Source organism: Malania oleifera, chromosome 4 (assembly GCF_029873635.1).
Source record: "Malania oleifera isolate guangnan ecotype guangnan chromosome 4, ASM2987363v1, whole genome shotgun sequence".
NCBI lineage: Eukaryota > Viridiplantae > Streptophyta > Magnoliopsida > Santalales > Ximeniaceae > Malania > Malania oleifera.
Genome location: NC_080420.1, coordinates 10,190,573 through 10,207,817, shown reverse-complemented (window position 1 = coordinate 10,207,817; position 17,245 = coordinate 10,190,573). Strand labels below are relative to the sequence as shown.

Sequence of the window (17,245 nt, the reverse complement as noted above, 5' to 3'; positions counted from 1 at the left end):
CTTGACTTTTCTCACTAAGCTATTAGGATAAAACATGTCACTATTATATGTTTAAAACATAAGAATGCAATGAAATGTAATCAGGGGAAAATTAAGGACTTGTTTGGTATCACATTTTTATTTTTTATTTCTGTAAAGTGAAGAAATAAATTATGAAAACACATTTGTTTATGTTGTTAGTTTTTTATTTTATACATGCTTTTTCAGTTAAAATTTAAATAAAATAATCATCTAAATTTAAAATATTTTTAAAATAAAAATATCCATGAATTTTCAAAAAAATAAAAAATAAAAAGCTATTCACAAAATATTTTTACTATTTTTTAATTTTCATATATAATAAGATTGTTCTTATAAAGTGAATTATGAAATATAATAATTAATTAAAATAATTAGAATAATTTTTCTGTAATAAAAAGCTTTAATTTATATTATTTTGTATTTTTATTATTTTACTTATATATATTTTAATTATAATTAGGTACAAAGACAAAATGAATATTTGTTTAATCAAGTTTCTAATTTGTTATAGTTTTATAAATATTAACAAAACATGTTATAATTTTTTGATTTTTAATTTTTATTTCTGATTTTTAGTATCCATTTAGTTATGAAAAATATTTTTTTATTTTAGTTTTTTAAAAAAATTACAAAAAAATTAACTATTTTTTTTATTTTTACAACATTTGCATTTTTGAAATAAATGAACAATAATAAACAATTTTGACACTATTTGTTTGAGGAAATATTTTTATTTTTTATTTTTAATTTTTTAAATAATTCCAAAACACCACTTTATTTTCTAATTTTTAAAATGTATATAAAAAAATTAAAAAACATCTTTCCATTATTTTTCTAAATCTTTCAAATACATAAGAACATGAATTCAAATATTAGACTTTAATTTTTATAGATTATGTATATAATTTTTTTTTTAAATTGATAAAAAATTTAAATTGAAGTTCCAAAGATCCATAATTCCAACTAATATTTTTTATAATATTTAAAAAATTTAAAAAATAAGTTATTTTTTATAATTATTTTAAAATCTAAATATAAAAGTAAAAAAATATTTTACACATTAAAAGGAAACTCTTTATTTTCTTTACTTTTTAGTACAAATATTGAAAACTTAAAAAGTAAGATAAAATTTTTATAATTCTTTGAAAAATTAAAAATAAAAGAAAATATTTTTTTAAATTAAAAGGACTTTTTTTTAAAAATTTTTATTTTCATAATTTTTTGATAAAAATACCAAATGTAATATATGACACTAAAATGTGACATAGGAATGACATGAAAACAGTTTGTTAATTTGCAAAAAGTAATTTATCTTTTCTTTGAAGATTTAAAATAATTGTAAAATTGTGGCTTTGTTTCTCAACAATTTCTAGAAAGTTTTCTATGTTTGTACTTAAATCTTAAACCTTGTTCATCGGGATGACAAAAACCGGAGGATACTCACAAATCTACCATGGATGAAAGCTGAACATCCTTGTTCAACTTCAGTTTCTCCATGCCTTTCTCACGCTATCAACAACATCAATGGCGCAGTCTCAGGTCCTTCACTTGTTCTTCCCTCTTGTAGCCTCTGTAGACATACAAACTGTCAAATCACTCTTGTTCTTTGTATAATTTGTCTTTTAATCTCTCTTTCAACACTGCTCGTGTTTTGTCCTGCAAACATTTCATATGAAGATTGGATTTTTGGTTCCTCTTAATCACAACCTAGAGCAAGACCAGTCCATCCCAAAGCTACCAGTTTCCCAAGGCCCTAATCCAATTGGCCGCATTAACGTTGTACACTCCGACAAGAGACTGAGCCGCAAGCATCTTACTTTAGTCGCTTCCTTAGATGGTTCTGCTGATGTTGTCGTGGTAAAGAACAATCTCTCTCTCCTCTCCACTTTTTTCTCCGCACTTTCCCATTTTATATTTTGTTTAACTATTTTCTTGATATGTGATTGATATGTGTTTATATGGAATTATATGCTTTTGTTTTGATGGTTTTTTGAATTGGGTCATAGGAGGGAACAAACCCAGTTGTTGTTAATTCCAGGGGTCAGAGGAAGAAGCTATACGCCGGCGTGAAAGCGAAGATCGGGCATGGTGATATAATAGAACTGATACCTGGGCTTCACTTTTATAAGTATGTAACCTTTGCTGGTGATGATACAAATAAAGGGTCTTCAAATGAGGGAGAAAGGCTCAGTGAAGCTCAGGGATTTAGGCAGAAGAGGATGCGGCTGTCGGAAGACAAAGCTCCTGGAAGCCATTTGAAGGTGAATTTTTTACCTTCAGCTGTTGTTGTTTGTGACAAATTTGCGATATATAATAAAATGAGTTGTATTTAATATATTTCAAAATTTATGTTGGCATTTGTGAGTTTTTGTTTTCAATTTTATGTGATTGCTCTGACATTGTATTTGGGAACATGGAATTTGAGGTTTGGAATTGAAGTTGTGTGGATTTGGACAAAATGTGATAACAAACTGTACCGAAATTTATTGAAATTCACACAAGTCCAAACCCAAGCCTCCAATTCTATGCTCCCAAACAGAGCAGTAGTCTTCCACATATGTGCACTTGTTGGCATGTGCACTTTATCATTGTGGCAATATCTTAATGTCTCTCATTACTAATGTCGTTGTAGGTAACCCTTTTTTTTTTTTTTTTTTTTTGAAAATCTAAATTTTCATTGTTACTGCTGACTTTTTGGCATTCAGGAAGAGCTTTTGATAGCTAATGAAAATGTAGGACTGCGATCATGTGTAAATGTGATAAAATTAATGGTGCGAAGCATTTTATGCAACTTGAAAAACATTGATGTTACTGTGTGTTGGCTGCATGATATGCTCTTCTCTCTGAAGGAGCATTTCCACATATTTTTTGGTTGGTTACTCTGCTTGGATTGGCTGCCATAAAGATCTTTTCTGATGAACTCATGAACTTCATGTTCATGCACTACTTAAGAATCTTATTTTTGTGCTGGTGTTTGTCACATGTTGTGTCAAATTGTGTAATGAGAAACAAGAAAATAAGACTGTAAGTAGTACATGAACATGAAGTTCATAATGATCGAATTTGTTTAATAGGCAATTGATGATTTAATCCAACTTATGCTTTGTTTAATAGGGAACTCTGACCATATATTTCAATACTGAGATATTTGATAAGCAGGCATGCACTCAGAAAAGGAGATCTATATACACACAAACACGTCCTATGAAAATGATTTTTCATGGAATTAACTCTCTTACCTGTTATTAGTATAACACTCACGTTTGTATTGTACAGGCTGAGCTGGAGAACAAAAGCCTGGTACAAGAAAGGTCTATGTTGATAAAAAATTCTGGGTATTGCCATTCTAATAGAGACAATAGCTCAGAGGCCATTCGCCATTTTAATGTATCTGATGATATATTGCCTTTGACTTTTCGTCTGTTGCGAGTGCAAGGCCTGCCAGCATGGGCAAATACCTCTTCAGTTTCCATAGGAGATGTGGTACAGGTAATGCTATTTACAGCTGTATTGGAATTTCATTTCCCACTTAATTGTGTCTTATCCATAGACATGGTATCATGTTAAAAACAATCTAAGGGAAGTGTATTTTTTTTCAAATTTTTTATTTTTAAAATTATAAGAAAGTGAGCTTCATATATATATATATATATATATATTAGGTGCAGGGGGAAAGTACCAAAAAAATAAAAAAAAAATAAAAAAAAAATAGAGGCAATCAAACTAGCCTGACAACATTGAAAGGAAAAATACTATCTTCCAAGCTGACCTCACAAAGTGGGACTTTAGGCTTGTTATTGTTGTTGTTGTTGTACAATCTTCCAAGCCCTTTGAATCCATGCATCTACCTCAAACATTAGAAGTATTATTTGAACAACAGGGTGAATGTTCAAAGATAATTTTTTGTAGAGTTTTGAGTTTCTTGTTCTCTAACTATGATAAACAGTTGCTATCCAACCCAATTTGCTGATTGCAGTGGATTTGGAATTGCTAGGACCCAGAGATGAGAACAACTGAAATGCTGAAACCATACCATGACACAATGCAGCAAGTCACTCAAAATAGACGTCCAAAGAGTGAAGAAAAGATGATCCCTTATTTCTTTTTCTGCATTACAGACAAGATTTTTAAAATTATTAAAGTGGGGTTCATAAAAAATAAAAATACCAAAATGAGGTCAAGATGAAACATATTACAATCTTGGGGTTGTCTGCATCTTGAAGATGCGGACAAAAGTGGGATCTACTGAAAAAGAAACTGAAAGCTGGCCGGATTGCTATTCCAAGCTTCAAAATTTGGACCAAAGGAGGAAGAGTGGGTTGATTTGCACTTTGCAGCTCAAACCTTGAAAGCATTAAAGAGGGGTGGGGGTAGCTTGTCTAATCACAGCAAGGGGGGTGGAGGGGGGGTTTTGTTTGTTATAATTACTAGTATTTTTTGTATTCAACTTATAAATTATTATTTGTCATATAATTAATAGATAATATTATATTAATTAATTTTATTATTATAAATAGTAATTAATTTATTATATTTAACTTATAAAAATTTATTATTAGTCAATATTGTTAGTAGTTTTTTTATTATTATATTTATTATTATCGATTTTTCCCACACCCCTTCAAAAAAAAAGAGAGTTGTGTTTTTATGTTTAAATCTATGCAATTTAATGAATTATATTTTATTTTAAAATTAAAGAAATCTTTATAATTTTGACAATCTTCTACTTTGTATTATTTGTAGATAATCTACTTCTTTAATCATCTTTCCATAAAACTCCTTAAATTCCCCTCAAGTTTTATAAATTCTCTCTCTTGAAAGAAAAAAAATAAAATATGTAAATTGTATTTTATCAAAGCAGCTTCAAAAATTCAAACAATCTATTATCATCTTTCAAATTTAACTTATCCTGTAAATCTAATCATGAAAATATACTTCCTTCTCCCTTTTTTATGCCCAAGCAATATAATTTTTTTGTTTGGCTGTGGTGCACGTAGGGTGTACCTGCGACTAGTTTTTAGTTAAAGCATTTAAAAATATGGGTGTATGAGTAATTTAATAAATTATATTTATTTTAAAATTTTAAAATTATTTATAATTTTCATAATTTTCTATTCCTTGTTTTATCTAAACGGTTTTCTTATTTAATTATCTTTTCATAGAACTCCTTCAATTCTCTTCAAATTCAACAAACTTTCTCTAAAAAACGGGATTGATACATAATTTTATTTACAAAATAGGATTCAATAATTGAAAAAACCCACTATCATTCACTATCATTGTTCAAACTCAAAATTTATCTTAAATCGTATAAATTTAAACATAAAAAATAAAACACAATTCTTTTTTTTTTTTTCTCTTGACAAAACATGGCAATTTTTTGAAGGGTGTGTTGCAAAAAATAAATATAATAATAAAATACTACTAACAATATTAACTAATAATAAATTTTTATAAGTTAAATGTAATGACGTAGTTATTACCTATAATAATAAAATTAATTATCATAATATTATCTATTAATTATATTACAAATAATAATTTATAAGTTGAATACAAAAATAATAATTAAAACAAACAAAACCACCCTCTCCACCCCCAGTCCTCCCTCTTTAATGCTCAAGTTTTGAGCAGTAAACCAGCCCATCCCTCTCTCCTTTGGTTCGCATTTTAAAGCTTGAGACCACATTCCAGCCAGCTTCCGGTTTCTTTTTCAAACGGTCCCACTTTGGTCTGCATTTTCAAGATGGAAACAGCCCCAAAATTGTAGTATGTTTCATCTTGACCCCATTTTGGTATTTTCATTTTTTCATAGCCCCAATTTAATAAAAAGTTCTTACAGATAATGCTAGACGAGTTAGTTGACTTTCCACATTGAACCAAGTTATTCGAAGCAGTAGTTGTATTCAATATACTCAGCTAGAATGTTTTGGGATATGCTTCTTGAACCACACTGAAGAAGCTCAATAAACCACGTAGTTCTTGTGTCTCAACTTCTCCCAGGCAGAATTTACAGTATAGACACTGATGGGAGGAGGCTTGCAGGCCAGTTTGTCTTCTGCATCTTCATCAGCAAGGAAATAATTTTAGCCTTAAATATAAAAATACTCCTTTGCCAAACCCAAGAAGAATTTGGAATAATATCAACAACTTTAGCATCACAACGAAGCCCAAACTCGGTATGTAGTCTAGTACCATAAGAGGCTAACAATGGCTTAGTGAGGTGCCAATTTAAAAAAAATTAGATAGAGCAATCCTCTAAATGCTGTGGCTTGAGAGGAAGGCAAGGATATTGAAAGCTCAATTGAACTCTTCTATCCAGCTATGGGATATGGTTAACTTTTTTGCTTCTTTGAGCACATTCGTTTGGAAACCTCTGCTGGATATCACTGTTTGATCTTCAAAGAGATTGGAGGGCAGCACCCTGTGTTGTGCCGGGCACCCCACTTGTGCCAAACACTAATACTACAACTATTGCTATTGAATATGTTGGGCTTTGTGGAGTCTAGTTGTGTTTGATTCTGATGATGACCCGACCCGAAATAATGTTGCATGGTTTTCTTAATGGGAGATTTTTCTGAGGCTTAGTCCTTGGAGCGGAGGCTTGGGCTGAAAATTTTTTTGGTCCATTTTGTAGCCCATTGTGAATCTTGTGCGCAGGATATAGAAACCGTTGTTTTGGTGATTAGGGTTTTTATTTATTTATTTATTATTTATTATTTTTTTTGATGCAGTTTTTGAGAGAGGAAAAACTTTATTGCCGTACTCTGTATTTTTTTCCCTGATAATAGTGAAATCCTTGCAACTCTGTGGACGTAGGCAAATTGCCGAACCACGTAAATATTGTCTTGTGTGTGTGATTATTTTCTTTTTCTTTGGTGTGTGTTTTTCTCTATTTTGTTTCTCACAAGTTTTTTTTTTGGGAATTTCGTGTGGATTTCCCTACAACTAGTATCAGAGCCTAGGGTTAGGTTTGAGTGGGAGCAATGGTAGAGGAAGTAGGAAAGGCGTCGGGAATGGAAAAGTTCGATGGCACTGACTTTGGATTTTGGAGGATGCAAATCGAGGATTATCTTTATGGGAAGAATTTGCATCTGCCGCTTTTAGGGGAAAAACCTGCAACTATGAAGGATGAGGAATGGACTCTTCTTGACAGACAGGTACTGGGAGTTATCAGGTTAACTCTGTCTAGGTCCATTGCACACAATGTTGTAAAGGAGAAGACCACAGTAGATTTGATGAAGGCTCTGTCTGGTATGTATGAAAAGTCGTCAGCAAACAACAAGGTGCATCTGATGAAGAAACTGTTCAATTTGAAGATGGTAGAGAATGCATCAGTAGCACAACATCTGAATGAGTTTAACACTATCACAAATCAATTATCGTCTGTAGAAATTGATTTTGATGATGAGATCCGTGCACTAATCGTTTTGACTTCCTTGCCAAATAGTTGGGAGACAATGAGGATGGCAGTAAGCAATTCTACAGGAAAAGAATAATTGAAGTACAAGACATAGGAGATTTAATTCTGGATGAGGAGATTCGAAGAAAAGATGCAGGTGAAACCTCAGGATCTGGTTCTGTCCTAAACCTTGAGACAAGGGGTAGAGGTAATGACAAAAATTCAAATCGGGGCAAATCAAAATCCAGAAATTCTAATCAGAATAGAAGTAAATCTATATTAGGCCAACAAGTACAATGCTGAAATTGTAGGAAAACGGGTCACTTTAGGAGGCAATGCAAAAGTCTTAGGAAGAAGAATGAAGATGATTCTGCTAATGCTGTGACAAAAGAGGTACATGATGCATTACTTCTTGCAGTAGATAGTCTACTTGATGATTGAGTTTTGGACTCGGGAGCTTCGTTTCATACCACTCCACACCAATAAATCATGCAGAACTATGTTGTAGGGGATTTTGGTAAGGTGTATTTGGCTGATGGTACAACTTTGGATGTTGTGGATTTGGAAAACGTCCGGATGTTGTTGCCCAATGGGTCTGTTTGGTCACTAGAGAAGGTTCAACACTGACCTGAGGAGGAATCTGATTTCTGTTGGACAACTTGATGATGAAGGGCATGCAATGTTGTTTGTTGGTGGTACTTGGAAGGTTACAAAGGGAGCCAGAGTATTGGCTGGTGGAAAGAAGACTGGTACTCTATATATAACCTCAAGTCCAAGATACACAATTGCAATTGCTGAAACAAGTACTGATACAAGCTTATGGCACCACAGACTTGGTCACATGAGTGAGAAAAGGTTGAAGATGCTACTGTCAAAGGGGAAACTACCAGAATTGAAGTATGTTGATTTTGACATGTGTGAAAGCTGCATCTTAGGAAAGCAAAAAAATGTGAGCTTCTTGAAAACTGGCAGGACATCGAAGGTTGAAAAATTGAAGTTAGTACACACTGATTTGTGGTGGCCTTCTCTGGTTGCTTTCCTTGGAGGTTCAAGGTTTTACATCACTTTCATTGATGATTCAAGCAAAAAGGTATGAGTTTATTTTCAGAAAAATAAATCTGATGTATTTGAGACTTTTAAGAAGTGGAAGGCTATATTTGAGACAGAAACAAGTTTGAAAGTAAAATGTTTAAGGTCAGACAATGGAGGAGAGTACATAGATGGAGGGTTTAGTAAGTATTGTGCTGCACATGGAATCAGGATGGAGAAGACCATTTCTGGGACACCACAGCAAAATGGTGTGGCTGAGCGCATGAACAGAACTCTCAATGAGTGTGCTAGGAGTATGAGGTTGCATGCTGAACTACCAAAAACTTTCTGGGATGATGCTGTTAGTATTACAACTTACCTGATAAACCGAGGACCTTTAGTTCCCATGAAGTTTAGACTTCTTGAAGAAATTTGCAGCAATAAAGAAGTAAAGTTTTCCCATTTAAAATTTTTTGTTGTGTTTCTTATGTTCATATTGATTTCGATGCTCGTTGTAAATTTGATGCAAAGTCTAAAATATGTTTTTTCATTGGCTATGGTGATGAGAAATTTGGTTATCAATTTTGGGATGAACAAAACAGAAAAATCATCAGAAGTAGAAATGTGATATTTAATGAACAGGTTATGTACAAGAACAGGTCAACTGTAGTGCCAGATGTCACAGAGATAGATTAGAAGAAATCTTAGTTTGTCAACTTAGATGAATTGACTGAAAGTATTGTCCAGAAAAGGGGTGAGGACGATAAGGGGAATTTAGAATCACAGGTAGATCAGAGTACACCTGTAGCTGAATTCCATAGATTTTCCAAGACCATTAGACCTCCACATCGTTATTCACCCACTTTAAATTATCTCCTATTGACTGATAGTGGTGAGCCAGAGTGTTATGATGAAACCTTGCAGGATGAAAATTCAAGCAAGTGGGAGGCAGTACTCTTTCTACTATCAATATCACCAACAATATCAGCATCTACATAAACCCGCAGTTTCAAACTTGCACCTGTGAAGCAAAGACATGTATCTTATGAACCCTTTAGATATCTCAGAATCCGCTTGATTGGCTCCCACTTGCTTGAATTTTCATCCTACAAGGTTTCATCATAACACTCTGGCTCACCATAATCAGTCAACAGGAGATAATTTAGAGCGGGTGAATAACGTTGTGGAGGTCTAATGGTCCTGGAGGATCTACGGAATTCAACTATAGGTGTAATCTGATCTACCTGTGATTCTACATTTTCCTTATCATCTTTACCCCTTTTCTGGACAGTACTTTCAGTTAATTCATCTAAGTTGACAAACTCAGATTTCTTCTGATCTATCTCTATGACATCTGGCACTACAATTGACCTGTACTTATATATAACTTGTTCATTAAATATCACATTTCTAATTCTGAAGATTTTTCTGTTTTCTTCATCCTAAAACCGTTAGCCAAATTTCTCATCACCATAGCTAATGAAAAAACATATTTTAGACTTTGCATCAAGTTTACTACGAGCATCATAATCAATATGAACATAAGAAACACAACAAAAAACTTTTAAATGGGAAAGCTTTACTTCTTTATTGCTCCAAACCTCTTTAGGAAGTCTGAACTTCATAGGAACTGAAGGTCCTCGGTTTATTAGGTAAGCTGCAGCAGTACTAACAGCATCAACCCTGAGAGTTTTTGGTAGTCCAACATGCAACCTCATACTCCTAGCACGCTCATTGAGAGTTCTGTTCATGCACTCAGCCACACCATTTTGCTGTGGTGTCCCAGGAATGGTCTTCTCCATCCTAATTCCATGTGCAGCACAATACTCACTGAATCCTCCATTTATGTACTCTCCTCCATTGTCTGACCTCAAACATTTTACTTTCAAATCCGTTTCTGTCTCAACCATAACCTTCTACTTTTTGAAAGTCTCAAATACATCAGATTTATTTTTTAGAAAATAAACCCATACCTTTTTTGCTTGAGTCATCAATGAAAGTAATGTAAAACCTTGAACCTCTAAGGGATGCAACTGGAGAAGGCCCCCACAAATTAGTGTGTACTAACTACAATTTTTCAGCCTTCGGTGTCTTCCCAGTTTTCAAGAAGCTCACATTTTTCTGCTCTCCTAAGATGCAACTTTCACACATGTCAAAATCAACGGACTTCAATTCTGGTAGTTTCCTTTTTGAAAATAGCATCTTCATCCCTTTCTCACTCATGTGACCAAGTCTGCGGTGCCATAAGCTTGTATCAGTACTTGTTTCAGCAATTGCAATTGTGTCTTTTGGACTTGAGGCCATATATAGATTACCAGTCTTCTTTCCACGAGCCAATACTTTGACTCCCTTTGTAACCTTCCAAGTACCACCAACAAACAACATTGCATACCCTTCATCATCAAGTTGTCCAACAGAAATTAGATTCCTCCTCAGGTCAAGAATATGTCGAACCTTCTCCAGTAACTAAATAGACCCATTGGGCAACAACATCCAGACGTTTCCTATACCCACAACATCCAAAGTTGTACCATCAGCCAAATACACCTTACCAAAATCCCCTGCAACATAGTTCTGCATGATTTATTGGTGTGGAGTGGTATAAAATGAAGCTCTCGAGTCCAAAACCCAATCATCAAATGGACTGTCTACTGCAAGAAGTAATGCATCATGTACCTCTTTTGTTACGGCATTAGCAGAATCATCTTCATTCTTCTTCCTAAGACTTTTGCATTGCCTCCTAAAGTGACCCGTTTTCCTACAATTCCAGCATTGTACTTGTTGGCCTAATATAGATTTACTTCTGTTCTGATTAGAATTTATGGATTTTGATTTGGCCCGATTTGAATTTTTGTCATTACCTCTGCCCCTTGTCTCAAGGTTTAGGACAGAACCAGATCCTGAGGTTTCACCTGCATCTTTTTTGCGAATCTCCTCAGCCAGAATTAAATTTCGCATGTCATTGTACTTTAGTTTTTCTTTTCCTGTAGAATTGCTTACTGCCATCCTCATTGCCTCCTAATTGTTTGACAAGGAAGCCAAAACGATCAGTGCACGAATCTCATCATCAAAATCGATTTCTACATACGACAATTGATTTGTGATAATGTTAAACTCGTTCAAATTTTGTACTACTGATGCATTTTCTGCCATCTTCAAATTGAACAGTTTCTTCATCAGATGCACCTTGTTGTTTGCTGACGGCTTTTCATACATATCAGACAAAGCCTTCATCAGATTTGTTGTGGTCTTCTCCTTTATAACATTGTGTGCAACAGACCTAGACAGAGTTAACCTGATAACTCCCGGTACCTGTCTGTCAAGAAGAGTCTATTCCTCATCCTTCATAGTCGCAGGTTTTTCCCCTAGAAGCGGCAGATGCAACTTTTTCCCATAAAAATAATTCTCGATTTGCATCCTCCAGGATTCAAAGTCTATGCCTTTGAACTTTTCTATTCTAGGTGCCTTTCCTGCTTCCTCTGCCTTTGTTCACACTCAAACTTAACCCTAAGCTCTGATACCAGTTGTAGGGAAATTAACTCGAAATTTCCAAAAAAAACTTGTGAGAAATAAAATAGAGAAAAACACATGCCAAAGAAAAAGAAAATAATCACACGCACAAAATAGTGTTTATGTGGTTCGGCAATTTGCCTACGTCCACAGAGTTGTAGGGATTTCACTATTATCAGAGAAAAAAATACAGAGTACAGCAGTACAGTTTTTTTTTCTCTCTCAAAAACTGCATAAATAAAAACCCTAATCATCAAAACAACGGTTTCTATATCTTGCGCACAGAATCACAATGGGCTACAAAATAGGCCAAAAAATTTTTCCTGGACTAAGCCTTAGAAAAATCTCCCATTAAAAAACCACACAACATTATTTCGGGTCGGGTTATTATCCAGATTAAACACAATTACGCTCCACAAAGCATCTCTTCCTCACTTGTGAGTTCCAACTGCTCCCATGGAAATCATCTCTCTTATAGGAGTAACCCCAATTCCTCAACAGTTGCTTAAGTGGGCCTTACCACTGGCGCCTTACGTGTCTTAGATTGCATTCCACATGCCTCTGAACCAATCCTACTTACTTCTTGACCCTATTCGGATCTGTTATTTGTGGCTCTTATACTTTTGTTTTGATAAGTAAAGAAGGAAAGAGGAAAAACATGAAGGGGGCAGCATAGCAGGATTCGTCGACGAGGAGCCTATGCTTGTTGACGAGGAAACAGAAGAGGTTCCTCAAAAGGTTCTGAAGTTCGTTGACGAACAATTACCGAGAGCAGGAAACTTTCAGATTTCTGGTATCGTTGACGAGAGCCCTATATTCGTCGACTAAGGGTCTTATTGGTCTTGTTGACGAGGCCCTGTGTTTGTCGACGAGAGGCGCTTGGGTTGCTGCAGTTTTTTTATGAATTTTGAATTTTTGAACTTTGGGTGGTTGGGCAAACGGGGGGAAACCTCCGTGGAACTTCTATATATGTCATCTGGGCATATTTTGAGAGTAGAGATGATCATTAGAGAAGTGTATTGTGTACATTTTGATTTCCTTACTGAAATTTGTGTGCCATTGCTTCCGTGGATGTAGGCTTTGCCGAACCACGTAAATCTTTGTGTTGATTTTGTTCTGGTTGTGTGTGTTATTTACATTTACTTGTTGTTTATTCCGCTGCGTATCTTCATTATATGATCCATATCACAAAAAATTGGTATCGGAGAGAAGTTGTTATGGCATCGGGATCATCTTTTGCAAGATTTGATGTTGTCAAATTTGATGGAACCGGAAACTTCGGTTTATGGCAGAGGAGAGTGAGATATTCTAGTGCAATAAGAAATGACTAAAGCATTGCTTGATACTCAACCGGAAGGAATGGATGAGACATCATGGGTAGTTTTGAAAGCAAAGGCAGCTTTGACAATACGCTTGTGTTTGTCCTACGAAGTTCTTTATCGGGTGATGGAGGAGGATTCTCCAGCGGCTATCTGGTGAAAGTTAGAAAGTCGGTACATGTCTAAATCCCTCAATAATAAACTTTTTTTTTTAAGCAGCGTTTATATTGACTTAAGATGGTAGAAGGATCTAGTCGAGATCAAGACATCAATGCGTTTAATCAAATCATAAGTCATCTTATGAGAGTTGATGTGAAGTTTGATGAGGATGATAAGACTTTGATGCTGTTAAATTTTTTGTTCTCAACTCATACCTACAAAAATCTTGTGACCACTCTTACGTGGGGAAAAGAAACACTTGATTTGGAAGAAGTAACAAGTGCCTTGTTAAATTTTCATTTAAGGTTAAAAATATGTGATGAAAGAGAAGGACTTGTGGTAAAGGGCATTAATGAGCGAGGCAAAGGAAAGTTTAAAATTGGGTCTAATCAGAAATTCTGAAATTAATCCAAGAAGAAGAAAGAAATTCGGTGTTATAAATGCGGTAAAAAGGGGCATGTGAAACCGAAGTGTCCGGATTGGAAGAAGAGAAATGCTAATAAGCATGAGGGGATTTCTAAATCTATAAATGTTATTCAAGAAGAGGATTCAGCGGATGGTGATGTTTTATTAGTTTCAACGGAGTCGGATAATCTAACGAACTCTTGGATACTTGACTCGGCATGTTCTTATCACATGACTCCAAATAAGGAGTGGTTCAGCACTTACAAGTTAGTAAATTCTGGATCAGTTCTTATGGGTAATGATGCTTCTTGCAAGATCGTTGGCATAGGAAATGTAAAGATAAAGATGTTTGATGGTGCTGTAAGAACATTGTGTAATGTAAGACATATACCTGAGTTGAGAAAGAGTTTGATATCTCTTGGCACTTTATATTGTAATGGTTTTAATTACAAGTCCAAAGGTGGAGTCTTGACGGTATGGAAAGGTAATCTGATTGTGATGAAAGGGTAGAAGCTTGATGAGAATATTTACACGTTGTAGGGAACTACCGTTGTAGGTGGAGTTGTAGCCGTGGATGCTGAATCAGATGAGACCGTCTTGTGGCATATGCGTCTTGGGCATATGGGAGAACATGACATGAAAGAATTACTCAAGATAAAATTGTTGAAAAGTTTAAAATCATGTCAGTTGGAATTTTGCAGATTTTGTGTTCTTGGAAAACAAAATAGGAAAAAATTCAGTTCAGCTACTCATAAGATGAAAGGAATTCTTGACTATGTACATTCAGATGTTTGGGGTCTAGTTAGAGTTGCATCAAAGGGTGGACATGTGTACTATGTGAGTTTCATTGATGATTATGCACGGAAGGTTTGGGTTTACTTCATTCGTCACAAATCTAGTACATTTGCCAAGTTTTAAGATTTGGAAGGCTGAAGTGGAAAACTTGACAGGGAGGAGAATCAAATATTTAAGGTCGGATAATGGGACCGAGTACGCTAATTCTTGGTTTATGGAGTTTTGTGCGGAGTAGGGTATCAAGAGACATTTTACAGTTCGCCGGACACCTCAGCAAAGTTGTGTGGCAGAATGGATGAACCGGACTCTTGTTGATAGGGTTTGGTGTCTTAGATTGAATTCAGGGCTACCGAAGAACTTTTGGGCCGAGGCAGTTAGTATGACTTGTTTTCTGGTTAACCGATCACCAAGGGCATCACTAGCGAGTAAAGTAGCGGAAGAGGTTTGAACGGGAAATGCAGTAGACTACTCCGAATTGAAGGTATTCGGGTGTCCAACCTATGTCCACATGTCTAGTGAGGAGAGGTCTAAGCTTGACCTGAAGTCTCGTCGTTGCATCTTCTTGTGATATCCAGAGGGTGTGAGGGGGTATAAGCTGTGGGCATGGTTTTAAATCACGGTAGCGGGTAGCGTAACGTAACGGTAACGGGTGTAACGGGAAGCAGGAGTAGCGGATGTTACATAACTGGAAGCGGGTGTAACGGCTGTGAATTTTTTTGGAGCACGCACAACCTTGTGCATATTAGCGTACTTGCATGTTTTAAGCTTTTAGCCAACCTTAGAAAGGGTTTTAGTGTATGTTGGACCCTTTAGTTCGAGTAACTAAGTTATTTGGTAAGGGCAACAAGTTTACACATCATTGATAGAAAATTACGTGTGTGCGAGTATTTGTACTTCTCATTGTTCTTATCTGTGATAAATTCTTATGTGTGCTAAATGAATTAATAAAATAAAATACATTATACACTCCATTAATCTATTAGACACATAAGACATACGAATAATATAAATATAAAATAGCTAGAAAAGAAAGAAGGTTGAAGTTGAAAAATAAAGAACATAAATATCACATTACTAATATTACTAAAAAAAAAATTTCCCTAACAAGTTAATATTTTGAAATTGTTAATTAATGCATCTATTGTGAGTATTTAAAGGAATTGTAAATTTTGTATCATTGTCATCCTCATTATAATCTTTTCCCCCTCTTGCCACTTGGTATATTGAGAATGATATATGAAAGAGAGAGAGAAAAAGTGATAAGAAAAAGTAAAAAATAAAATATTTTTTTGGTGTAACAGCCCTGTAGCGGTTACGTAACGGCCGTAGCAGCCTTTACGTAATGGTTGCGGTCCGTAACGGTCGCTACGGCCGTGATTTTTCTTCCCACCGATTTCGCGGTGTGTAACGGTATCGGTAACCTAAAAAACCTTTACGTAACGGCGTTACGTAACGGTCGTGGCCTTTATTTAAAACCATGGCTGTGGGACCCAGTAGCAAACAAGGTGGTGATCAGTAGAGATGTAGTCTTTGATGAAAAAGTTATGGTGAAGCGTACTCAAGAGTTTGATAAACAGAAACAGAAGTCAGAAAGTTGGGGCAGTGATGAACATGTTGTGCAGGTGGAGTTGGACGCTCAAGGCAACGAAAATGATAATGGTCCCGTGGTTGCAAGGAGCTCTAGTTCGGGAAACTAGCAAGTCGATGATATTCCTATACGGAGATCCGGACGCACTATCAGGCCTCCATCAAGGTATGGTTTTGATGAGTTAGTATCTCATGCTTTCCTTACTTGTTGCAACGATCTAACTTCTTTTCAAGAGGCAGTGCACGGTCAGGAGAAAGATAGGTGGATGGGAGCGATGATTGAGGAAATAGAATCATTACATAAGAACCTAACTTGGGATTTAGTGAAGCTTCCAGATGGGAAGAGACCGATATGTTGCAAATGGGTGTATAGGAAGAAGGAGACAATTTCAGAAAAGGAAGGAGAGAAATTCAAGGCACGGTTGGCGGTAAAATGATACTCACAAAAGAAGGGGATAGATTATGATGAGATCTTTTCTCTAGTGGTCCGACATACTTCTATCAGAGTTGTGTTGGGGTTGGTAGCTTATTACGATCTTCATTTGGAACAAATGGATGTAAAGACGGCGTTTTTTCACGGTGACTTGGAGGAACAAATCTACATGGTACAGCCACCAGAGAGATTCCTTGAACTAGGAAAAAAAAAATTTTGTTTGCAGGTTGAAGAAATCTCTTTATGGGCTGAAACAGTCTCCAAGACAATGGTATAAATGGTTTGATTCGTACATGATGAAGATTGGCTACAAACGGTGTGAGTATGATTGCTGCGTTTATGTGAATAAACTTGAGGATGGTTCTCTTGTTTTCTTGTTATTGTACGTCGATGACATGTTGATAGCTGCAAGAGACTTAACTGAGGTGAATCAGTTAAAGGATCTGTTGCATAAGGAATTTGACATGAAGGATCTTGGTTCAGTCAAGAAAATACTTGAGATGGAGATTCACCGAGACAGAACTGTAGGGAGATTATGGTTATCTCAGGACGGGTATGTGCAGAAGGTGTTGAAGAGGTTTAGCA

At 35.3% G+C, this 17,245-nt stretch overlaps 1 protein-coding gene across 6 annotated transcripts in view; it reads left to right on the top strand.

The window, feature by feature from the left end:
• The first annotated feature begins 1,298 nt into the window (after nt 1–1,298).
• The window catches only part of LOC131154025 (tyrosyl-DNA phosphodiesterase 1), a 32,360-nt gene continuing 16,413 nt past the window's right edge, over nt 1,299–17,245 (top strand). For 2 of the 6 annotated variants that reach the window (XM_058106488.1, XM_058106483.1), the window contains exons 1-4: nt 1,381–1,560; nt 1,733–1,878; nt 2,028–2,282; nt 3,298–3,510. In XM_058106488.1, the coding sequence (XP_057962471.1) occupies nt 1,479–1,560; nt 1,733–1,878; nt 2,028–2,282; nt 3,298–3,510 (696 nt within the window). In that variant the 5' untranslated portion in view covers nt 1,381–1,478. Of the gene's footprint in view, nt 1,561–1,698; nt 1,879–2,027; nt 2,283–3,297; nt 3,511–17,245 lie in introns of all 6 variants that reach the window. The other 4 variants (XM_058106485.1, XM_058106486.1, XM_058106487.1 and 1 more) reach the window with 4 other exon arrangements.